Source organism: Falco cherrug, chromosome 6, assembly GCF_023634085.1.
Source record: "Falco cherrug isolate bFalChe1 chromosome 6, bFalChe1.pri, whole genome shotgun sequence".
Taxonomy (NCBI): domain Eukaryota; kingdom Metazoa; phylum Chordata; class Aves; order Falconiformes; family Falconidae; genus Falco; species Falco cherrug.
Genome location: NC_073702.1, coordinates 67,271,070 through 67,297,121, shown reverse-complemented (window position 1 = coordinate 67,297,121; position 26,052 = coordinate 67,271,070). Strand labels below are relative to the sequence as shown.

At 37.3% G+C, this 26,052-nt stretch overlaps 1 protein-coding gene across 6 annotated transcripts in view; it reads right to left on the bottom strand.

Annotated features, from left to right (window-relative positions):
* Positions 1-1,860: 1,860 nt before the first annotated feature.
* ATG5 (autophagy related 5) overlaps positions 1,861-26,052 on the bottom strand; it is an 83,658-nt gene continuing 59,466 nt past the window's right edge. For all 6 annotated transcript variants that reach the window (XM_055713652.1, XM_055713653.1, XM_055713655.1 and 3 more), the window contains one exon: positions 1,861-3,721. In XM_055713652.1, coding sequence (XP_055569627.1) covers positions 3,585-3,721 — 137 coding nt within the window. In that variant the 3' untranslated portion in view covers positions 1,861-3,584. The remainder of the gene's footprint in view (positions 3,722-26,052) is intronic.

Genomic DNA, 26,052 nt, shown 5'->3' with positions numbered 1-26,052 from the left:
TCAGACATCATTCGCCATGAGGAAATAAAAAAGCACCATAATTATTATGCAGGATATAAATAATACAGGACGTAATGACCAAGAGTCTTCATCAGCTGATATGTACCTGGCTGTCAAAGCAAAACATGCAAGGACACAGAACCAAAAGGACTTTCCCAGTCACCGAGTCCAATGACTGCTATTGTAGGCAACCAGCTCTTAGCCTTTTCATAACTTAACCTTTATAGTAGTTTACTCCCAAAACTCATGGTGGAGAAGTAACTGGGTTTGGAATAGCTCAGTGGTTTTCCTTCCCATAAATTTATTAATAGCTAGTTCATACTGCGTGTTCCTGTGCCTGATCTGTCCTCAAGATTAGTATTTCTTCACATTCCTACAAGATTTCCCAATCATATTGATACACAAATTCAGCAGTATCTGCATTTCTGCCACTAAGGCAGCACAGTATCTACACTAGCTTCATCTTTCCTTTCCACAACTAGATATTCAAACTCCCTCCCCTCGGCCCCCACAAACATTCCATGTGAAAATATCTGCCTGGGCAGGCAAACAAGTCCCCCCTCCCCATTTTCTGTATATAATAGGAACCCTGGATTAGAGGTGCTTTAGCAGTGTAACTTACCGTTGTATGAGCTTCCCATACATATGCATGTATTTCCCAGCAGAAATCCTTCTGTGCCCACTCTGTATATTCAGTTCAACATCTCCTGTTCTACATCCTTCAGGGTTACTAGTCCTTGTTGCATTTAGGGTGCTCCTCCCCCTCCTGACCAGGTATTAATGGAAAATAATTTAAAACTAAAATAAATTTCTAGCACTTAATGAAAAGGCATTGCCTTATGTGCTAACAGCAGGCTGAGTGACAGCCAGTGGTATCAAAGGAATAATTGGAAAATTCACTCTTCCTTCACTGAACAGCCAAATATGGAGGTAGCCATTACCAAACATAATGAAATACAACAAGCTCTATATTCTGCTCTTTTTTAAACTATAATTTAACGTGTTCACCAGATACACTTAAATTCTAAATGTAAGAGTGCTTGTATATATTTGACACTCTTCCGTATTATTTGAAATCAGTTTAGTGAGCACTATGTTAGATTCTAACCAACTTAGACCAAATCTGTTTTTTCCTGAAGTTACAGTATTTCACAGTGAAGAAAACTGTTTAAGCCACAACACACCTTCTGTTCCTATTGTTATTCACAAAGTAAAAGAAACTACAAAAATGTGATTTAGATCAGGTAAAGACACAACTTCATTTTTGTGATGATGTGCTTTTGTTTAGATACATCACCCAACCAGCTCTTTAAGAAGTTCCTACTTATTAAGTATTAATTGTTTTCATCACTTCATGACAAAGATGCTTATTTAGCTGCAAATAAAGACAGACTCAAACTTTGGTTTATTTTTTAATAAAGTTTAAATAGTTAAAATAAGAGGAAGGAGTATGTTTTAAAGCCAAGCTATTCCTTTGTTCCATGCTAGGCCTTAAAAGTTGGATTTACTAGCAAATATGGGCCATGAGAAGACAGCTGTATATTTAAAATGCTGGTGTAGAATATACTAAAATAGTCAGTGATTTACTCCATCTTACCTTAATCAAAGGAAACACAACCTCTACAGTTTTTTAAATGTACTACCTCTTATCCTGATTAATGGAAGAATTATCCCTACAAAAGACCTTTTTTTAAAAAAAATACAAAGACACTACAAAATATTTGATTTATCCATTGGCAGGACTTTGCAATTCTCCAGAATATTTAGATATGTCTGCCTAAGAAAGTTTATAAATGTCAATCCAACACTGCAACAAAAGTTCCAAACAGAACTGGAAATTAGAATAACTCGACCAAATCATCCCACTGTAAGAGTATTATATTTCAATTCTGCATGAACATGATCAGCATGGTTTGTTTTGTTTTAAAAATTCTTCATGAGCCACAGAATACAGCATAGGTTTATTTCACTGTTATCTTTTCCCTTCCATTTCCTTAATTCTATTTCTTCATTTACATTTAAAACACTACCTAATTTATCTACTGGCTTTTTCTGCCCTTCTATCCTCACCCAAGGAGATCCTTCCCCTCTTACACTTTGAAGAGGCTTTTGTTTGATTGATTTTCATTTTCTTCTTTTTCAGATACAGGCAAGTATCCTACCACAAAGGGAGCATGGAAAAGAACGGGAACAGTGCTGGGAGTTACTGGGACATGTGCAAACCAAGACCTTGAGTAGGAACTTCAACAGTTACTATTTCTGAAAGAAAAATATCATGCTTTCTTTATATTTGATATACTTGACAATATGTCTACTATAAACATAGTCTTGTGTCACAAACAGCCACAAACTGCAGACAAAGCAATATAGCACACCGTTTGATGAATTCAACATAACACGCAAAAAATGGTAGAGTCCTAGCAGCAGCTGCAATGGTAACAAACATTTAGAAACCAAAGTGATCCAATAACCTAAAAATACAGCTGCTAAACTAAGGAAAAATCTGTGTGATGAGATTAGAAGTTTCCAAATTTCAGACTAATTGTTCAGGGACCACAGTAGAAAACTAAACTCAGATGTAAGGAAGTATTAGTTTGGAAAAGCCTTAGCTTTCCAAAATTCAGAATTATTAAAAAGCAATACATCTGTTCATCATTCCACAATTTAAATGTTTTCTAGTCTAAGGGAATAAACAGCAGGATACAACTGTTTGCAACATCCATTTACTTATTTTTTTGGAACTTTTAAAACTAAATTAAGAAAATATTCTTACAGGAAAAAAATTCAGATGAGGAACAAAGAAATGCCATGATAAATCCTGAGACAAATTATCCTACATCATTGCTTGTCTATGAAAACTAGTTTGAATAATAAACATACTGGAGTATTCAGTGACAGTATACAAATCAAAAGTATTTGTAAATTATTAAATTGTGCATGTTTTTAAATGACAAAACATGCTCATGGGTTTACTTTAAAATCTCTCACTGCTTGTTATCAAAGTTAAAAGATCATTTGCATACCAATACACATACTGTAAACATGAACTTCTCATTAAGGAGAGAGGCGTTTACAGTAATTTGATCTTTTACAAAAAGCTATTGGTAACTGAATCTCTCAGTGTCTAACTTTCTAGAAAATTAAGCCGAAGTTTCCACTCTCAAAGTTGAAACACTAGTGCTTTAGGAAACAGCCCTGTTTATTTGTTAATCAGAAATACAATCAAGTGGCATACTTCCATTTGCTCTTCAGCTGACAGTTTCAGCTTCATTATGTTTTACAAGAAAACAGCAGACTTGCAGAGGTCCTGTAAATTCTTTCATATCGCAACTGATTTAATTACAGCGGTGAAGAAAAGCAGTGGTGATGCAAAATAAGATCAGCCCAATTGCCCTTATCTGATGATAGGATCTTCTCTTCCTGTTTGGCTTGCAGCAGTGAGGACTTCTTGTTTTATTTCGGTTTTTTTGTTGTTTTTTTTTTTTTTTCTGGTCATGCTGCCTCTGTCAAGACTGACAGAAGCAAGTTGACATGCCCTTATAATTCCAGCTTGAGAACGATCCTCATACCCATACAGCTTAGTTTCAATCAGTAGGTCGGGGAATGATACTAATGTGGAGAAAATTATCTGGATAGCTCATATGTTCACTTAGCCACTGTATGGGTGTTTCCAGCATTGGCTCAATTCCATGAATCATCACTTGAGTCTTCTGCTCTCCATCTAATTCAAAGAAAAAGAGAAACCACTAGTATACCAAAGTTCACAGAAATATTAAACATTTACTTCATTTACGGTAGATTTAATTGGTGTTAAGAGTTTAACATTTAACAGAATGAAAAGCAGGAAATATTGGTATGGAGAAAGCTGAGATTACTATCATCCAAACCAGAAACTAATTCCAAGGGAAAAAAAAAAAAAAGGGTTAAAATGAAACAATGAAAATGCCGTTCTTCTTTATTAGTTGCAAGCGTTTTTTTTCCTACAGTGATCACAGCTTGGTATCAACACATTTAAGGCATATCCTTCTCACCCAGCTATAAGCCATATGAATTTTACACAGATCATGCTTAAGATGTTGAGCTTCCTAAAACATACTAATAAAACTCTGTTCTTAATACTGTCATCTCTTGAAAGAGCTGGACTACATGTAATACATAAATATTCCTGAAGTAATTTTGTTTCGCTAAGATTAAGTCACTAGCAATATTTCAGAGGTAACTCAGAGGCTGAGTTGGCACCAGCTTTTTCTCACTTAGTTTCATCTCTTGGAAAAGTTAAGTTCACAAATGATTCCCAGTATGACAAGAATATTTTCTAAGAATATTTCAATTCTTTTTATTTATACTTGTCCCGGAGGATGCAAGTACTTTGATCCTTTGATTCAAATGATGGGAACCAGCTAAAGCAACTGACATAACTGTCAAGAAATGAACTAAAAAAAACCCCAAAAATGAAAATTTATTTCAGAGCCTTGAGATGAGAAGAACATCTGAAATATGCTCCAAATAATGGTTAGGGGAGAAAAAAAAAAAAAAGTAGGCAGTGACCTTTTACTGTTTTTATACTATAGTCTGGCATTCTCACATGGACCTACCACAGCGAAATCTACATTGCTCAAAAATATCACTGCCTTCTCTAACTGACATTTTATGCTCCCCCTCAAGTTCGCTGGAAGAAAGCAGAATCTACAAGTAAAGGTACCATTACTGGCTCTTTCATTCTGCTTCCCCAATTGCAGCACAATTCCTATTTTATAACATAGATAAAAAAAACTTATTTGCTTGGTAACCAAAATGATTTGACAGCTGCCTGAAGAAATTTGTATTACAACCAGGTATCTATGCCAGCACAGGCTAAATTAGACTAGGAGGAATCATACTTGAATACGGTGTTGACTATGCTAGTAATAATTCTTCCTGCAAAGTAAACAGTTATGTTTGCCTAAAAAAAAACCTTACACGTTAGTTATATATGGTAACACATTCTGCACAAACTCTTGATTAAATATATAAAGCTTCAGTCTCTACATGGCACAGTATACACATTACCACACTAAATCAAGCATAAACAATTGCTGTTTTCTGGTTTTATTCCAAATAGGTTAGAAGAACGCAGTATGTCATTTAAAAATAAACTTCTGATATTTCCAACCAAAGCAGGCATTTACCGGGCTGAAACGTTACCAGTCCAACTGTCAAGACTGTAAGCTCCAAAAGAAAAATCTCAGAAACCAAGATTTTACAGAGAAGTCAGGGAACAGCAAATATTCTCAGTATAAAATACATATATTTGGGAGTTACTTTAACACTTTCAAATTAAACTCTATCTATGCTATTCCCAAAATTTGCTGCAGAGTCGGTGGCATTTTTTTTGCATTTTATAATATAATTTAATTTTCAGAAACAACTAATTTGCATACACAGACAGATGGCAGAATGCTGTTTTGGCATTAGTAGTGTGCTAGCCACCTATATATAGCTGACTTGGCAAAAACTTGCACAAAAAAATAGATTAAAAGCTTTAGAACACCAGTATAATTTTCTTGTCATTGGAGGAAAAGCTTATAAATGATAAACACTTTATTTGGCTCTTCTTTTACTGTATGATAGAACAGTATTGGATGTGTGTGCATATGCGCGGTACTTTGATGCCGATTGCTTAAAAATGAAATGCAGTTAATCTGGGTGTTGCCATTCCCTGCTCCCTACCCCACTTTATCCCTTTCTCATACAAATCTTTTATTCTGTTCCTCAGCAAACCGAGAAAGTCTCAGAGGTCAATGAAGAATTTACAGTTTAATTAAAATCTAAATCTCTGCATTAGCATTGTTTGTGCTTTAGTATTATCGCTAACAAAGCTTAATTCCTTTCCCCCTTGAGGCTTGACTAAAGAGATCTTATCTACCAATTCTGTATTTACTGTAGCTTTCTTTCACAAAATCCATTGTTTTTACTTCAGCATTCTTCCCTCCTTTTGTTACTAAGGACAATAAACTCTCACTTAAGTCACATGTACTCAAACTTTCTTCAACTTTCATGTTTTCAGTAACTTTCCCATTTTGAATCACATACAGAGTCTCTCTCCTATAGATGGCTCCTCTGCTTTATGTAGCAGAAAGGCTGTCAACAGCAAATACGCCAAAAAAATTTCTGGAAATTATTCGTGTTTTCTCAACAGCTTTCTAATTCTTATCCACCATTACCTACTGTGATCTGGGTTCTGGATGATTTGCAAGCTATGAAAGCTTCATCTACCTGGTTTACTGATAACAGTAGATTTACAGAGTATTTTTCCTTCCATTACTGTTCAGTCTTAACGGTTGTAGCTTATTTTGTATGTATCTTGACACACCAAGTGCTGTTCTCTTCTTCCCCACCCTGTATTCTATGATAACAGTCTTTTTAGACTGAACAAATACCTCTGTAGAAGTGTACAAGTTGCTAAACACAACATATATTTAAATGAGTGGTGTAAGATTTAAATGATTTAATTACAAAGATGATGAATGCCATTCATGCCATTGGACCAAGCCTATAAAAATTAGGGCAAATAACTCTGCCCATTTGTAGTGCATGGGGTCTAGACCTGATATCATTACTGTCAATATCCATTTTACGATATTCAGCAATGTAGTTAAAAATCCCCAGGATTTCCTTAAACCAAGAAGTTCAAAATTTCACCTCTCTGACTTTTTTTTTTCCCCCTTTTAAAATCACAATAGAACAGAGTTACATGTTAGATATTGTGTGATCGAAGATGGTTTCTTTTACTTTGTTGCAAATTAGTCTCAGTAAGATGAAGTGGAAATATCAAAAAATAAAAGCATAGCCATAGACATTTCATAGGAATTTTTTTATAATGTGTGTACATAGTAACTATTTACTTAAAATCAGCATATTTTTGTATTACTGAAATTTACAAAAAAAGCCTCAAAATCAGTTAAGCTGTCATCTCCTATCAGAGTGGTTGTCCCAGGATTAAATTGTCTTTGCTTTACTTGTGGAAAGCCATGAACAGGCATTATAGCCCCCCAAAGTCACTAGTGGCAAGTGATAAGATTATAAAACAGATTATAAAACTTTTTGGTAAACCTTAACAATATTCAATCTCCAGAAGGTAGATAACTATGCTTACATGCTGTATACTATGGCATTTTTGAGACCACTTAATTTAGATACTAACTCAAAGGCTGCAACACTTAAAGCAGGTGCCCGACCCAGGCTAGTAAATCATACCATGTAAAGTCAGAACAGTTTTCCAACTCTGCACAGAAAACAGAGAAACAAGCAGCTCTGAAGTGAAGGTTTAAGAAGACTTCTGCTTAAACCTTCTCTATTCTGATTCTCTATTGTCTATAAGATGCCTCGGTATTCCTGATCAGGAAACCATCTGATCCAGCCAAAGAAAGTATTGACAAAGGACTTCTGCAGATAAGCATCTGCTGGACGGAAGAGATAGCGGCCGTTGCATCTCGACAGTCCTCGAGGCAGTGGCTCAAAGCCCTCCTCAACCTTAGGCAGTTTGACTCCACTCTCCCTTCTTTAAGGAGAATGCCCTAAATACTACATTTGGTACTGCTAATCCCAAGCTTCCTCTAAAAATCCTCAATGTTCAAGAATCAGTGAGACACAGAGAAGGAACAAAGAAGAGGAGATCTGTAGTCTTCAGAGAAGGTAGGAAGATGTGCAATGTCATGGTATCACACGGGAAGTTTTTCTGTTTCCTTTAGCTGTGTAAGTTACTGCTTGCAAAGGAAATCACTCAATATTAGGAAACAAAAGAATTAGCATATTCAGCATAAATTCAGATTGTTACACATACCCCTAATGCAATCTAAATCAATTTTTCTACTGAACTGTCTTTTCATTTAGAAAGGAAGAAATAAAGATGTAGGGAAAAGAAAATGTTTTTGAGACAGGTTCAAGTGCCTAAGAGCAAAATAGTGAGAAGGCACTACTTCTGGCAAAGGTATGTATTTCAGCCATTTTTCACTCAGATTACCACCACAATGCTCACCAGTGCTGCAGAGACATTCTCCCTTTCACCTACACAAGATCAGCTTCTCCAGTCAGACTAGATCTGTGATGCACCACTTAAAATTCTTTAGTGGGATGAAAAACCTCCCTTTTGATTTGCTGCCTCTAGCAATCACCTGTCAGGGCAATTTAGCTGGCTTAAATTCTTTCATTGACAGACAATACAAGATAGTCAGGATTTAGCAAAAATGTTCCTGGAGTAGTACAGTTAGAATCCTCCACATGCAAGTCCTCTGCAAAGCAAGTCCCAGAACCTGCCTGTAACCATCAAAATGGACAACGCAGAAACCACAGCTTCTTACTGAGGGCAGCGCCACATACAAAATCGGCTTTAAAACCCTAAAAAGGGAAACAGAAGTTTGTGCTCCAAACTAGAGGCAAACAATGCACTTTTTGCATGATACACGGCCACAGGGCTATATTGGACAAGGATACTAAAAAGTGTGAGGTGTAAATCCAGAAAGTGTCACGGAGAAGCAGCCTTATTAATAATGTAATAGAACTAGTTTCCAGCTTTTTCAGCTCTGAAGTGAGCCATAAACATTTGCTTGCTTACCTTTAGAATACACGATATATTATACTCTGGATTAGGTGATACTAAAGGCATTCCTGATGACAGGTCGTACCACACTGTAGGAAAACTCACCTTGGGCCAGTGTTATAAGGAGCAGAGTTCTTCTTTTGTGACTGTGGTGGGGCTCCTTTCCTTTCCACCTCTCCTGCTCCTCAGATTACCAGGCAGGACAACAGGCCTTTAGGTGCATGTAATGGTGAAGCAGCCACAGTACACGTGACAGCATGTGCTCAGCAGCTAGGGCCCTGGACATCTCTGAATAGCAGATAGGGCCCTGGACATCTCTGAATCTGAATAGACATCTTCCCCAGGAAGTCAGTCGTCTACTTCTTTAGGCTCTCTTAGGAAATTGCATACAGATACATAGCTTTCAGTAATATGCTTCATGCATAGATGCAGCCACTAAGTTTGTTACTGACAGGTGCTGCTGATTCAATTTTTAAAGCCTAAAGACAAAGCTGGGTGGGGCTAAGCCTCTAGCAAGCAAAGGTGAAATTTTCCTTCTTGAAAGCTACAATTCTGGTCAAGCACAGAGGATCACACATATGAAACTATGTGCAATTATTTACAAAAGTCTACACTATATTAGCAAGCAAATTCAAAAATCATGTTCTAAAGTGGTAACCACAGATGGTAAGAAAGAACTGGACAGTGGTTAAGTTATCCTTCCCCTCTCTAGGCATCTCACATTAGATATTCTAGGACATCCAGAGAACAGACAGCACCACACAAGCCTCAGTCTAAAGTAGTAGTACTTGAGTGACTTCTGCACCAGTAGTAGAAAATAAGCAAACAAGCACTTAATAAAAGTGCAAAAAGTGAAGTACATTCAAGAAGGTAACATCTCTAAAAAATCCAAAACCTCAATATTGTCAGTAATGGTTCAATTTGATACAGGAATCTTGCAAATGCTAGCGCTGAAACTGATGAATAGCATTTAGGTCTTCAACAGTCCAGAACTGAAAACTGCTCTCATGTCTGATGTTAAAATTTACAATGACTGGATACTGTTTACAACAAAACAAGCTTCACAATTATTTTCGTTTGTGTGTACTACAGGAGTCACATGTGCTGATAAAATTCCCATAAACTTCAAAGAAATTAAGCTAAGGGGTATTTATCAACATATTCGTATCACTTTTGTAATATTTGCATTAACCAGATATCATATCTTCTTTCAATTTATGGCAAAATATTTATTTGCTCAGTGAGCAAGCTTAGCTAAAGAAAGAATTCAACCCATCCCTATATATGCTCTCTCTCTATATATATATATTATATCTATCTATCTATCTATGCTTTGTTTTTCTTAAGAATCTTTAAAAAAAATAATTAGAAGTCAAAACATTATTTCAGGTTTTTTCCATTCATAAACTCAAATTTAACTGGAACATTTCCACAATAAGTTTCTGGCCCGTGTATGCATAATAGCAACCGAAGTACAGAAATATAGTGAGATATTCAGATTCCACAGCAATGATGACGTCAGTAGAATGGCCTCAAATAGAAAAACAAACTTGTATTTTAAACACATTTTACCTACTCAGCTGGGTACTAACAGGTGCTCAATACCTACGCAACTTTATAGGAAGCATATGCAAACAAAAAGTTGAACTTGGTCAAATCTCTTGGCCAAATGATTACTTGCTCTTTGAATATGCTTAGCACAAGTACTTCAGACAGTGAACGTTTCAGTACTCCTTTAATGATAAAAATATTTCATAGTTAAGAAATGATAGCTTCAAGGTCTAAGGTTACCATACCTTCTACTAAGCAGGGGCTTTTTTTCAGTTAAAATAGTTTAAATATGAATAAAGTCTTAGTATGAGTTTTCAGAAGCTTCACACTAGCCTATTTCAGCTACCATATCCCAGGCTTTCCTTACTTTTCTGTGAATTCCACCCTGTTGTAAAAAGGACCCTGCTTGTCACAGTAGCAGGCTCTTAGAACTTACTCATTTTCCATAGCGATCTTAACATATGGCTCACTAATGGCACATAAACTACCAAAATCCTTACTCCCTTCCTCTCCCCTAGTTTGGAATAATTATCAGTTTAATATATTCAGATGATACATTGGATCACAATCAGCAAGATATGCTATTCAATATCCTCTGACAAAAAGCAAGAACATACAAAAAATTTTGCAAAGCTGACTCTAAAATAGCCTAGCCACAACAAAAGGTTCCTCTGACCTCAAAAAACTCAAGAGGCTGACACATGACACGAAAGCACAGGACTGGCTTTTCCTTCCTGCCTACATATCCCACCAGCCCTGGGGAAAGCCACTGATGCCGATTTCAGGGGAAGAACTTGCACACAGAAATACATGGTCAATGCATCATTCAGAACAAGTCTTTTTCCTCAAAATGATTCTGTATCTGGAATAAACATTGTTCCAAACATAAGATGTGGTTTAGAGCCTAAGAATTTCAGTTCCTGGATACAGTTCAACTACCCAATACAAATATAAATCACCAATCAGATAGATCTGGTGAACCGGCAGCAACAAGAGAGTATCTGTCATTTCAAACATTGGTAGTAACATGAGTTCTATTGCTCAAACTGAAGGTCACAGTTTTCCTAAATGTATGTTCTCAGCTTTGGATATATTTGATATCTACACAGACACCCCAGAGAGCTTTTAACTATGGCAAGTTCCTGGCATCAAAGACATCTAACAGTAAATAAAATCCACAACTTTGTATTTTGTTCAAAAAACTTTTAAAAGGAATGTTCATTTCTAATAGGTTTATTGACTCCGTACAGATAATAGCAGTGCTTAGTCTACCTTTTCTAATTCCTAATTTTTTTTTAATTATTCTCTAAAATAAACAGCTCAAAACATCAGTTTCTCTCCACCCTAAATGTTTTTCATTCATACTAAGTGTCCCAATTTCACCCCTGCAGCGCTTTGATGTCATCTTGCCCATCACAAGAACTACTGCTTCTTGGTCCAAAATGCTACGGTTGAACTAGACCTGTACCAAACTCAGTGAACTCTTCTTGCAGAATACTTGACTGCAAAAGCCCAGCTCCAGGCAACATATCTCAAGCATTCCTCCATTGCAACACTGCCATGAAGTCCACATTCACTGATTTAGCTTTAATTACTGCTGTATTTCTTTATGTGGTTTTGACACAGGCCAGTTGGCTGATCTCTACATGATCTTCTCATGGCATAAACATCTCCCACTTGAGTTTAAATGTTTGTGACTTCAAGGAGAGAAAAAACGTTCCTTTGTTACAGTTCTTAGTATGATTAGATTCCCTGGATTATATTGCAACACAGTCCTAGCTTTCTCTATCCCCAGAACAAAAGTAGATGAATACACAACATTATAACCTATGTTAAGCATCATTAAATACTGAGATAAAAATCAAATTCTTGGCATCACCCCTATTAATCTTTTCCTTCTCCACGCAATTTTCCCTCTCTTGTTATTTCCTGTCATCTTCTACCTCAAGTCTATCCTCAGGTCAGATATGCACATTTCTGAAACATAACAAAAAAATGTGGATTAAACTAATCACCACAAGCACCAGTTTATAACCCTTTGGAACAGCTTACGAGAACTTGGGTTACACTTCTAATCTCACAGCAGCCAGAAAGTACGTAGACAATAGAAAACTTTTTTCTATTAATTGAAGAAGTTTTTAGAGAAAGCAAATTTAGCCTCAAGAGTCCAGGTTGCCTGAGCAGACTATTTTCAACAATCCTCCATGCAGTCCCAACCAGTTAAGACTGACAGTAATGCCATCTAAGCAACCAAGGGGATTTTTCCTTCTGTAAAAGAATTCATGCAGCTCAATGGAAAAGTTGACAGAGGATGGAAATGAAAGTTTTACTTAAACTCTGTTGGTTTTAATTTTTATTTTTGTATATTTAATAAAAGTTTTTAAATGGGGTTGTTGTAATAAGTCCCAAACTAATTTGACAGAAGCCTGAAATACCTTTCTTAAAGATCTAACATTTTAGTAGTTACAAGGTTTTAGAAGACCTTACAATGACTGAGCCTGAGATACTTCCCATCAAACATCTAGCTTCAGGCAGGAAAAAATCACCCCAAGAAACATTTTATAAGACCAAACTCAGGAAATATTCTTAAACTTCTTCTTCCTTAGCATCAGTGCCTTAACCTCAGCCCCGAACCAGCAATAAACCTGTGCTAGTTTATAAAAGACCGGGGTTTGCAACTGAAGTTTGTGATTTTCTGTAATGTGTTTGCACATGTGAACAGCGTGGCAAAGTTCAATGCAAATCATGCTGCTGTTCCACGGAACAAGTAAGCACACAACACATTTATATATACAAGGAACAGGCAAGGTGTGCATTAAAAGGTAAGCACTTGAACACATGACAAATTGAGCCCAACTCACCCATGGTATGTTTTCCATTGATGAGGGAGAGCTAAATCACTTTTAGAAGTTGTGCAGCTTTTTTAAACAGCAGGCATCTTGACTTACAGTAAGTTAACCCTTCCATGCACCATGCCCTTAATTAGAGATGAGGTTTTCCTTCCCTCTAAACTTTATACAACTGACCTTCAGAAATTAAAGGTTAGCTCTGTATACAGTTAGGGAGCTAAATATGATCAAATATGGCTCTTGGAAAAAATGAAAGATTTGATGAAGATTTTTCTCTATGAAGACCGGCATAAAGCAAATTAATTTGCTGTAAAAGACCTCTTGTTACTAATTGTTCATGAGAACTTTTATGTTATTGTTTTTAAAATACTGTTATGCCAATTAAATAGAAAATTCTCTATGCAATCGTATTTTATGTTCCCTATGCATATGCACATTCATACACTTTTAAAGGTTTTTAATAGCATTCTTGAACTTTCAATCTCTATTTTACTTCATTTTGAAGTTACTATAATTCACATCATGCCTGCAAATATTCTTTCATTCTAATGGCCGTCCATCTTTTATAATGAACTTCTCAGATAATCAAATTATGAGCTATTCCCAGCAAGGCAAAGCAAAGAAGGATTACTGTTGCTGCATAATCATTGTCAATACAGGAAAGACCAGCAAATTTACTTGTTTTCATCAGTCCACAATGCTAATTGTTAGTCTGCCTGCCCAGTTTAATAAATCAAATTCAAAAGTAGACATTCAGGCATAATTATAGTTTAAAAACAGTTGCCTGAAAAGTGATAAGTAGCATATACAGATCAAAGACTTAATGGTTGCTATTTCATGTTTTGTACCTTCCCCTGTCTAACTGGAGAAAAATAAACTGGTTTCGCCTTTTTTTAAAGGCTGCTTTGTTAAATATCATCATAATGTTGCTGGAAGTAAACAACTTCGCAAGCAAACTATACATGAAAACAGAGATGAGCTATTCAATTAACTCCAAAGTATGGACAGTTTTGTTCCATGTCTGACAAATTCTTCAACCTCTGCTAAGCTGATTAGTAAAAACTCTGCTAATTGAATCCATTGATGTGAAAAACCACAGGCTCAAGTCTGTACTGCATACATCAAGCTGAAGGATTTCTGCTTCAGCCGTAGCGGTAATAGTCAGTGGGGTCAGGTCAAAGAAGGTTAAAGTGAGTCAGGATATAGCCAAAGGAATACATCAAACACTGATTTTAAAAGGGCAATTAATCTTAGACAGAAATGCTTCCTGGGGAACGAGATCTCAATCTTAAGAGCACACTACATGATGTAGCAGTAAAAATGTACATATACAAGCTTAGAGAGCTTTCATCCTGTGATCACAAACAGAAGGGGAGTGCTGTTTATCAGAGAAATACAAACCCTTGCTAAAATACTTACATTAGCTCTTCCGGGCCCCTACTCATTGAAAAATAAATTCTTTAATGAGCAGGCAATAGAGTTTACATGCATGAAATCTATTTTTCTGTACATGTACTGTAAGTTCTTTTGAACAACTAGCAGATCAAAGTATTCAGAGATCTTTTAGCACAGTAAAATTTAAAAATTTAGTCTTGAAAAATTAATGAAAGAGGGGAAAAAGAAGTAATGGTATACCTGAAGGGCTCTTTACACAGACCAGTAACTTAAAATATAAATAAAGAACTCCCCATCCCTGCGAAACAGCTACCTGTTCAGAGTCAAGGTTGGAAGTGAATTTTCATCAAAAGTTCAACTTAATTTTTCCATTCCAAAATATCAGGAGTTAGCTTCAAAGATGATAAATTATCATATAATCTTTATTTTTAGAGTCTGACTAGCAACTTAAGATATTTTTTTTTTTTTTTAGAGTTCAGAAAGTATTTTTTCACTTTACAGCGGAACAGTAGATCTGTAAGATTTGTAACACATACATATGGCATTTGCAAACAGAATTTGCTAAGTTAGTATCATTAATTAGTTAGCAGCATTACTGGAAATCGTCAGCTATGTGGCCAAAACACTGCTGGTACATAGCTCTGAAATGACTTACAGCTAATTTTACTGCATTAGTTTGCAATTTTAAAGACAGCTGGCTTTGTAGCCACCCTTCCCTCTGAGGATACTGATCCCTAACATACACAAATATATGCCATTCTGCCACTTGTGATCTGGTCCATACATCTGCCTTCTTTGCTTAAATTGCCAGCGAGTAAGAGTTTGCATTAAGATCCTGGAATTAGTGAAGTTACCCAAAGTGTAGACACCCACTGCATTTTGCCATTTTAAGTGTGGTGATGATATATCAGGAAAAAGGGCAAAGAGCACAAGAGATTCAAATCTTCAATGATTACAGCACCAACGTGCACATGCCAAGCCACTGCATAAGACTTTGGCTTCAACATAAGGAAAAGTTTAATCACTATTTTCTTACAAATATTCTCAAAATTACTACAGATGCCAAATAAGATGGAAAGTACAATTAATCCACTGAATGCGAAGTTATCAAAATCTCTGATTGAAAGTTAGGTATTCAAGAAGACAATTACTGCTAACCTGTGCTTCTAAATCCTTAGAGTAGGACACAGTAAGTAACATTTATTAGTGGATTTCTGTGCTTTACGTTATTGGTAAAGCTGCTACTTTTCTCCTAATTATTTTGTGTAGGTCCTTTAGTTGTGCAGGTTTCCCTTTTAGCCCTGTAAAATGTTTATCTCCTGGGAAAAATCAGGTTATACCTATATGCATCAAGGCAGAATAAAACAAAACTGCAAAAGAGAAGCAAGGAAGACTGGAATGATTTTATTCAGTTCCCTCTCCCGATACAGTACATATACCTAATTTAAAGGTATAGATGTAGCACACAAAATGGACCAGGACCCACTCTTGGGACCTCAGGGCAAGTGTCAGAGAACAGCTCACACCTACTCAGTTAAATTATGTCCCCCTCCATATTGCTCACTGAGAACAGTCCCCAGACTGTTAATCCATGAACGCTGCTCAAATTTTCTGGGAGAGTATTAATTAGCCCAGACCAAAATTATGCCAGAGAACTGGTAATAGTCCTACTGCACAAACAACACATGTTCTAGCCCTCTTTTGTTTACTAGTATAAATAAAAACAATGACACCACAGTGTCTAAATCTAGTTGTGCATGGCAGTGGCAGTGTCCTGGTTCAGAACTTCACACTGGGAATCTTCACAGAGGTTTCTCCTGTCTTCTCCACTAAAGTCTCCAGTTACAGCACTAAAGGCAGCAGTGATTATACAGCATATGAACATTAACAGAATGACGACCTCTACTGAAAAAAAATAACATTGAAACATTCTCACATTTTCTATGAAACTAACTATAAAAAATATCCTGTAAGTCTATATACTTTGTGTACTTGAGCTGTTGCTGACATGCTTGTTTTTGTGAGCAAGGATATATGAGAAACTAGAAGAAAGGTTTGTTTTGGGTTTTTTCTGTGAAGTTTTTGCTGGCTCAGTCATACCGAGTAACCTCTGTGATCTCCTTGGGGTGAGATAGACTGATTTAGATCAGGATTCAAAAAATCCAGTTCTTAACTCTGCTACTGACCTCAGCGTGACCGGGCGCAAGCCACATCACCCCTCTGCGTCTCTAATTTCTCCTTCCTTTTTGTCTCTCTTCACTCATCTATTGTCTAAGTGATAAATCCTGTGGGAACACACTGCAATGGCCATACAGTGCATAAAGAACCTGAGGTCTCCTCCTAAAACACAAAAAGATACTCTTTTTAAAACTGAAAACTCACCACACCCAAAACATTTTATCAAGATGCTTTGATTCCAACAGTCTTCCTAAAACTCATATGCATGGCTGAGTATTGGCAGAAAACCTGCCCAATTTCTAGGAATTCTCCACAATGTTTTCTTCACTGCCTAGATTTTTAGATCAGAGCATTCTATCAGGGATTTCAGTGTAGGACACTGATGCTCCCAAGAAGCACAGCTCTACTGCAGCCCATGAAGCAGACTGCTCCAGGATGAAAAATCCCACCTCTCTTCTGCAGAGAATTTTCGAAGTGCCGACTTGTGATTCCCAAACAGAATAAAAAACTAAATTTTGAAAGAGTTATTTTGCTCTGTGGAAGATTTTACTTTCTCCATTTCATACTACTACTAGTTAATAACAGACTTAAACTTTGTTGTGCTTGAATAAAGTCATTGGCCTTCTGACAAATTTAAAGAGAATAGTTTGGAGTCTGATACTAATAAAACTTATTGGGTGGTCGACAGAACAAATTTAGCTGAAGCTGAACAAATTTCCAAAGGCTTGTCCGAGAAACAGGATTATTTCCCTACTTGCTGTACCTCTTCCTACATTCTGTCTTTCAAATGTGCAGGCATGTGCATGCCCAAAACCCACTTCCAAGTCTCAAAGAAAAAGCACGTTACTCTTGTGATACTAGCAAAGTTGCTGGATGGAAGAGGAATGATAGAATAGAATACTTCAGTTGGAAGGGACCTACAATGATCATCTAGTCTAACTGCCTGGCCAAAAGTTAGTGTGTTCTCAATGGCATTGTCCAAATGCCTCAAACACTGACAAGCCTGGGACATGGACCACCCCTCTAGGAAGCCTGCTCCAGTGCTTGACCACCTCCTCAGTGAAGAAATGCTTCCTAATGCCCAGTCTAAACCCCCTTTGGTGCAGCTTTGAACCATTCCCCTGTGTCCTAGCACTGGATACCAGGGAGAGGAGCTCAGCACCTCCCTCTCCACTTCTCCTCAGGAAGCTGTAGAGAGCACTGAGGTCACCCCTCAGCCTCCTTTTCTCCAAACTAGACAGTCTTCAGCTGCTCCTCATAGGACATGCCTTCCAGCTTTGTTGCCCTCCACTGGATGCACTCAAGGACCTTCGCATCTTTCTTAAATTGCGGGGCCCAGAACTCCACACAGTACTCAAGGTGAGGCCACACCAGCGCTGAATACAGTGGGATAACGGCCTCTTTTGACTGGCTGGTTATGTTTGATGCACCCCAGGCCGGGGTTTGCTCTTGGCTGCCAGGGCAATCGCTGCCTCACATCGAGCCCACTGCCAACCAGCACCCAGATCCCTTTCTGCAGGGATCACTCCTCTCCAATTCACAACTGGGCCCAGCATTACTCAGTCCTAGATGCAGAGTCCAACATCTGGATTTCTTCAATTTCATCCCATCTGCCACCAGGAAAGGGGCAGAGGGCTCACAAGCTACCAATTGGATAATCCTTGTATAGTTGATTGAGGTAAAGTTGCAGAAATCCTTAAAACTAAGTCATGCTTGCTGTTTCCTGAGAAATTCTATGCAGAAAGATAACAACTAGCCCCAGATTCTCACCATGTTTTTTCTCTTCTTTTGACAGCAGCAAGCCAGCCAGAACATTCTGCATACACAGAAGCCCCCTCTGATTATGCAAAGAGCTTGTTAGCCATTTTCATTTCTAAACAAGCCATATAAACAGCACAGCTGCCACACTTAACGCTCAGATTATTTGTACCTGTCTCTGTAGTCATGCCAAATTAATTCTATATTAATTAATTCGGTGGCCATGACAATTCTATAATCTGAAGCCAACCTTTGGACTTCCACCCCTTTTGATCAAGAAGAATTACTAAATCAAAAGGCATGCAATTTTCACACAGAAAAAAAAAATCTTTTCATTTCAATTTAAAAAAAAAACAGCTGTGGCAGGTAGGGGTATGAAAGGCAGATGTAGAATGATAATCCAAGCAGATGGTTGGGTTAGAAAAAGGTAACAGGCACAAATAATGACTCACACCAGAACGGAGATGTACATGACGACCTCCTCCCAACATGGAGAGCACCACTGAGTCAGGGACACAAGGAGAGTGGAACAGCTTAAGCACTGGTCTGAAGTTCAGCTCTGCTGTGCAAGATGATTCTCATAACGGAGGAGACAGTGGACTAAAATTCGTATCACTGGTGAGCTTTTAATCATCTATTTAGTATGCCCGCACACTACAAGACCTCTAACTCTTCACAATACCGTCATATCCATGTGGCATGGAAGTGTGGCTAATAAACTGCCTAAAACTGACCAGGGCTGGCTATATTTCTAAATTTAGGTGGCCTGGAGAAGTATTTCAGCACCGTACCTCCACAGCACTGAAAAGCACAGAGAAGCCTGCAGAGAGCACAAGCTGTCAGACTTACTAGTGAAACACGGGGAGCAAAAGCTCCCCAAGTTTGCTCACCACTGGAGCAGCAAGGACGGGGACGGTTCTGTGCAGCTCCCACGGCAAACCCCAGGTCCAGCTGCTTCTGACCTCAGACAGAGCAAGCTCAGTTAAATTTCATGTCAATTTAAAGACATCCACACTGCTTACTTTTACCTCCTTCTACTGCGCTATTTGTCACTTGCATCAGGAGCCTACATGGCAAATCTAGACTTAGATTCAATTTTCTTTTTGACTAATTTACTGGAAGTCAATGCTTAGAAAACTGAGGGAGAACAAAAACAATTAATATGTTGTCTCTCATACAATATGCATTAAAAAAAGCTGAGAGTTAATTGAAAACAGTTGATCCCTAATTTTACAAAATCATTCAGTACAGCAAGTCTTAAGAGAAAAATCCTGGAAGTCTTTTTGATCCTTGTTTTATTTCTGAAAGAACTAATGACACTGCTGTAGAAAGAGGTCAGTTCACACAGCTTTTCTGAATGAACAACAATGCTGTGAAAACTGGGATTGATTGATAGCCTACTGTTTGCGTCATTATGTCCAAATGCTTACCATTTGAGTCTTCAAGGAAGCCTGAGACAAAAATCAAAACAAGTTTTATGAAGACTTCAACAACACTGGCAAATTAAAATTGTATCCAGAATTGTTTAGACATGATAGCAGCGGAAGAAAACTGTTTCCTTCTGTATTATCCAATTTTTATCTCTGCATTATGCACAATGTCTTAAATTTCTGGTGTGGAAGAGGAAAGAAGTTCTTCCCTCCCCCAGAAGAACTCTGTTTTCTATCATTTTAACCCTTTGCCTCTTCAAAGCATTCTGCTGAACTCAATACTGTTTCCTCTTGCAGTTGTTGCTCTGTAGTTACATAAGATCATACTGCGTTCATCCCCTTCTCCTAATAAGATGAGTCACCATTTCTAAGTGAACTGTTTACAGTATTAGGATGTTATTTTACAGGAACCTCATAAAAGTCTACTAAACTAATTTTATTTTTTTTAATTGCTGTGAATTATACACTTTTTTTTCCCTGAAATTTGATGAATTCTGAGATGCAGAGTTTACATGTCACTATATTCTGGAAACAAAGGCCCCTTAATTGGCAACAGGAACACCTACCATCAGATGCAAAAAACTGGGAAAATGCAGAGTGAAGTCTCTAGCAGAAACAGATTGATAACAATTTTATTTATCTTTTAAACTACATTTTGCTGTAAGCAGGCAGCCTAATCTACCTAATCTCAGTAAGACAGGTTATTAGACATTAGGGAAAAATAGCCACAGTGCTATCTCTCAAGCATAGATCATTAATTTTGTTATTCAGCAGTTTTGGGAAGTAATACGTTCTACCATATCAGTTATGTGACCTTATGCTGTATTTGCAAACAACAACAGGGTCTTAACACCTTCTCTTCCTTACCTGCATAGAAAGTGTAACTACACAGTCTAAGAGACCACAGGCAATATCAAGCTTCATCTAAGACTGTTCCTCCATAATACGCTAAATCTTCTCACAAATAGTAATAACTCCCAATTTTTTTTTTTTTAAAGACTATCTAGTTTTCTGGAGCTGAAATTCCACTGACAATTCCACTTTACCACACAAGAAATATCCAATTAAAGGATCAGCTTTTGTCTGTGCAAGTGGCATCCACAAGCATAGGAAAAAAGAACAGACGAGTTTACAAGCTGTAGCATGAATAATCAGAATAATCTGATTCTAACCCTGGAGTCCTCGTGAATGGGTGTTTCATATTAAAACACAAGACAACATCTGTCATGAGCTTAGATGCACAGTCCTATGAGAAGTAAAACTAGGACTTGGGACTGTTGGCTGGAGAAGATCTTCAGGAGTGCAAAATGGTGAGAAGAGAGACACTGGATAATTTTACTGCTGACTTCCCTGAGTAAACCAGGACATTAATCATCTTGGAGGACATCTGAAAACCAAGAGATCTAAACTGGGAAATAGAAGAATGTTGATATAGAGACATGGTCCCTAGGTATCTCAGTATTTTAGATTTTCATATCCAATGGTACAAAAAATTGTTGGAAAACTCAAGGAAACTGACATGGAAGTGTAGATAATGGAACACCACAGGGCAAATGGATGGAAAGCAAGAATAAAGAACTAAAGCAGAAGTAACAATGACTAACTACTTCCCTGAAGATGGAGATCTATTTCTATTCAGAAATCAGCTAAGGTTTGAAAAACTACAAAAATAGTTATACAAATTATTGTGAGCTTGGTCAAAGAAGTAGAAAAGCCAACTTTAAAGGATACTCTTAATATCTGCTTTTGTAACAAAGGACAGCAAGAGTTACATATGACTAGAACAAAAGTATTGAAGAAAAATGATGCATAAAAAAAGGAAACAGCTACAGAACCATTGACATGAAAGAAAATAAGATGGGTCAACACAAGTTGAAAGAAAGAACTAAAAAAATAAGTGCCACTCTTCCATGATTCTGGGATCAAGATCAGCAATAATTAAACATTACCCCAAACCTAAATGACCAGCTTGCCTCTGGTTTAAGTATGAGCAACTAGTGAGAAACAAACATAAAACCAAGCGCAAGCATGCCATGCCCCAACAGGATATGATCACAACTGAGAACTAGATTTAATATGCTCAAATTGCAGAACTTGCAAAGTTCTACTTTAAAAGACTGAAAACTAAAATGAAAGGGCACATCTTCTAAGTAAGGATTCCCAACAACTGTAGGAGGTCAGGAAGAGTAGTCCATGAATGGCAAACTAAGTATTACCTATACAATCACAGAACTCTCAAGTTGGATTTCAACTGTATGCAGCCTTTAGACAAATTTAAGTAAACAATTATGGAAATAAAGTGAATAAAAGATGTACTAATACACAGCATAAATTTACCCCATAGTAAAATTTCAGACTGAGGTGTTGGTCTTTCATTTATGAACTGCTGTGTAACTGGCAAGTATAAAACTTATTATTGCAGTAACTAAAAAATAGAGGAAGTGATTAATGGATTAATTTGTACTTAAGAATATTTTAGTATTTATTAAACATGACAAGTAGGACTTCACAGCTTCCCAAACTTCATGTCAACACAAGAGGGTCAGAACAAAGAAAAAAATTTAAATACATTAAATGCATCAATATTAAATGCAAGGTGATGCACTTTCTGTGATAAGTGGGTCTTACTATTTCTGTTACCACATCACCACAACCACTGCCTGTGAAGTGGTGAAACAGGCCCCAAGGAAAAAGAAAAACTACTGGGCTAATGAGAAAATTTCTGATTTGACACATTTGCTGCCTAAATACTCATTTAGACAGAAAGTTAGAGGGTTTTATTAGATCAATTCTAAACTAGTCTTCCCGAAGTACTGTACAGTACTGCAGCAGGAGTACTGTAAAGTGAAAGAAGTGCATCTTCTCTGAAGGCTCTCTCAACACTGTATTATTGTTAAAGAGGTTTGCTACTAATAAAGGTAGCCATTCTCCTTGTTGTTCTAGAAGAACAGGGTATCCTTGACAGTCAAGATAATGAATGTAATTGCCAAAAGTTTTAAGAATTACACTGGCTTCTTAGTGCTTGTTCTAAGTATGGCTTTTCTTCACACTTTCTGATCATTACTAGTAGTGTTTAAATTGCTTGATATGCGTTTTGACAAATGGGTTCCAAACTGCTATGCTCTCTGTGACAACACTGTGGCGATCAAGGACAAAAAAAGTCAGGTTAACACTCCTTACAGTCTGAGGAGTTCAAGGATAGACTCCAAGTAGAAGCCACTCTTTCCTTTGGTCTAAATAATGCCCATGACAAAAAGCCTTAACTTTCATCCATCAGTTTTCCTCTGATTAACAGTTTATGGAGATTAAACTATTCAGCAATCCAGAAAGGTGAATACTGTATAGCATTCATTAAGCAGCAAAATATATACGTAACTGAATAAAGGACCAATTTGAGGAAAGACAGGGAAGTATGGGTTGGGATAACAACTGCTCAAGTTTTTATTTTTTAGAGCAATTCAACAAACAATAAAAGCCTTGAATAAATTGTTTCATAAGCTAATAAAACGCAGTATCTAAACAGTTACCCACAGTCTGTAACAGTCCAAAGTAATATTGACATGGTATTTTACAAAGACCATTTTCACTATCAGTATTTTAATGTCACTATTCAACCTGTTCTACTTCTGACAATGTTCTTTACATTGTTTTCAACTGAACATACATGTTGATTATGAACTATCTACTTTATACGTAAATACATTTTTTCATTGAAATATTTTTTTCTCAGCACAGTTAACAAAGACTTAATTGTATCCACGTTTCCTAAAGCAAAGGCGTATAGACACTGTGGGTGGTTCTTGAAACCCTTCCCTCCCTCTTCTTGTGGTGGGTCCTTAAGTATCTGGCAGCAGGAGCAGCTCATATATACGACTACAAATGCTGAGCCTGAAAAATCATATATCCTCTGCATTCCCACGGCACACTTATGGATGTCACCATAGACAAGCAATCACCACAATTACCATCAAGCTTCTAGCTGAATGAAAAGTCATTGGAAAAAAACCATAGAGGAAGAAAGAAAGAAAAAAAAAGTTCAACAGATGGAGAAAAACAGAAAGCGAGAGAAGCTCATATTGTGTTGCACTGACAAAGAGATGCAGCTAATGTAATGGGTGCATTAATTCACTGTGGGGTTAAAACACAGTCCTGGAAGAATATCTAAATTACTTTTTGAAAACAAGAGCGAAAAAGGTCGAAAACAACTTGCTTCACCAGTATCTGTTACGTCTTCAAGCATATTTTTGATGAGATACTACTATTCTTTCCTTTGATCAGAAAAATTAGGTAGATCTAAACTTTGATAACACTGAATGAAGTCTGAAAATCCAGATGTGGAAAAGAATTTGCCATCATTTTCTACTCTACCTTTGATAATGTATTCTATTTCATTACAACAGTATTTTAATGCCTTGATCAGAATAAATATAAAGTGTAGATTAAGATAAAACATGTAAATTTACCCAAACAAAAATTAGAAGATGGCAAAAAAGGTCCAAAGAGGAAGGATTTTTAATATGAAATTCAAACAGTCTTAACCACAAGCTGTTTTTCCTTCAGAAACTATTTCATCAAGATTTTCCTGTGGAAACAGACTGTAGTATCATTTTACAGATCACATATGAAGTCAAAGGGACATTATGGCCAGAAGTATCCACTTTTTGGAGGGTGGGAGAGAAAAGTAACGAGAGGCCTAGAATTTGACTTCAGAGGGTGCCTTGCACACTCAGAGCTCCAGAGCTCTCATCAATTTCAAGTGCAAACAAGCAAGCTGTTCAGGAGAATGCTCATATAGGTCACTGGATTTTTCTGGTGCTCCCCTCTGGAGGTGATTTACCACTTTCTGGGTGGGTTTGTAGCACTCTGCTTGCCTAGTATCACATATGAATGCACTCCCTAGGGGAGAAAGAACTGAATTCAATTCCCAAAGGCAGTATTCAGCTGCTTAAATTATAATACTTCCTGAAGTACATTCATTCCCCATCCACTGTTTCAATAATCAGGACAACGATCTTTTCACTACACAGCCCTGACACTAAAATATGCCTAGTCTGTGCAGGAAGACAAAAGTCTCACAGAAGGTAAAGGCAGAGGAGCGGTAGAGAGTGATTATAAGCTGTATAATGATCGCTGTGTATGGAAATTAAGATTGTACAGGCAGTCTACAAATCTGACACCTCCCAAATTTTAAGTATTCAACTTCAAATGGAAACAACTACTTTACAAGAAAAACTTTTATACATAGTTTTGCAAGTTTCCGCAAATGCTTTCAAATTAAGTTCTCATATGTCTATAAAATTAATAGAAACACTCAGCTCTACAGTCTGCTCTGCATTTTGATCTGATGGAGCATCTATTGACACAGGAAACTTGTTAAACTCAAAGTGAACCAGCATCAGAGAGAAAATTAGTTGACCGAGTAGCTTTCACGGATACTTCAGCAGCACAGATGTGCTGAGGTTCTGTAGTCTGGAGTCTTGCTCCACTTGCTGGAAAAGAAAAAAAATATGCCCTCAATATGGCTGCTAACATTTCTATAGGGAAAACTCAGAAGTGAGTTAGTGTTTTGGGGTTTTCTTAGTAGCTCAAAGCTGCATTAGAGCATGAACACTTAATATGGTGAACATTACATCTGAGTAGTGAATGAGATAAGTGGACTAACCCAAGCAAGAGAATAATCAAAGTTCACTTATTGGCTAAATTGAATCATCAGTAAACAGAGTACGGGGAATTGAAGCAGTCAGGCCTAAACCAGTGCTGCCCTTCACGCCTCTTAAGTGCACTGACCTTACCTATGCATGCTCCTCAGCAGTAAGAATCGTTGCTGTTATGGGCATCCATCTTTTCAGGTCATTTTCCGTAAGTCTGATCCTTTCTCTGTCATCCTCCATTTTGTCCTAGTTCTGCTTCTTCCTGATCTTTTTCCTAGGTCTTTTTTTCTTTCCATGTTGCCATGCTTAATTTTCTACATTGTATTCCTGTCTGGTATGCAGTCCACTTGTACAGCAAGCCCTGAACAAGTTTTTCCTAGTCCCTTATCTGACCCGGCTCCATGTGACCACCTGCATCATCTTGTTCTGACAGTGCAAACCACCCTTCTTTTCAACTTTTGATTCAATTTGTTTCTCCAATAGGGGCTCCAGACCATCTGTATCACCTCGCCAGCAGGACTTCCACTCCCATTTCTCTCAACGGATGCCTTGCACAATCTCCGTGCCTGAATCACATGCAATATGCTTCTTTTTCTCCCTCATCCTTTTATCATCTCCTATCCCACTTACTCTCTCCAGGTGTTCACAGTTATTATGTCAGG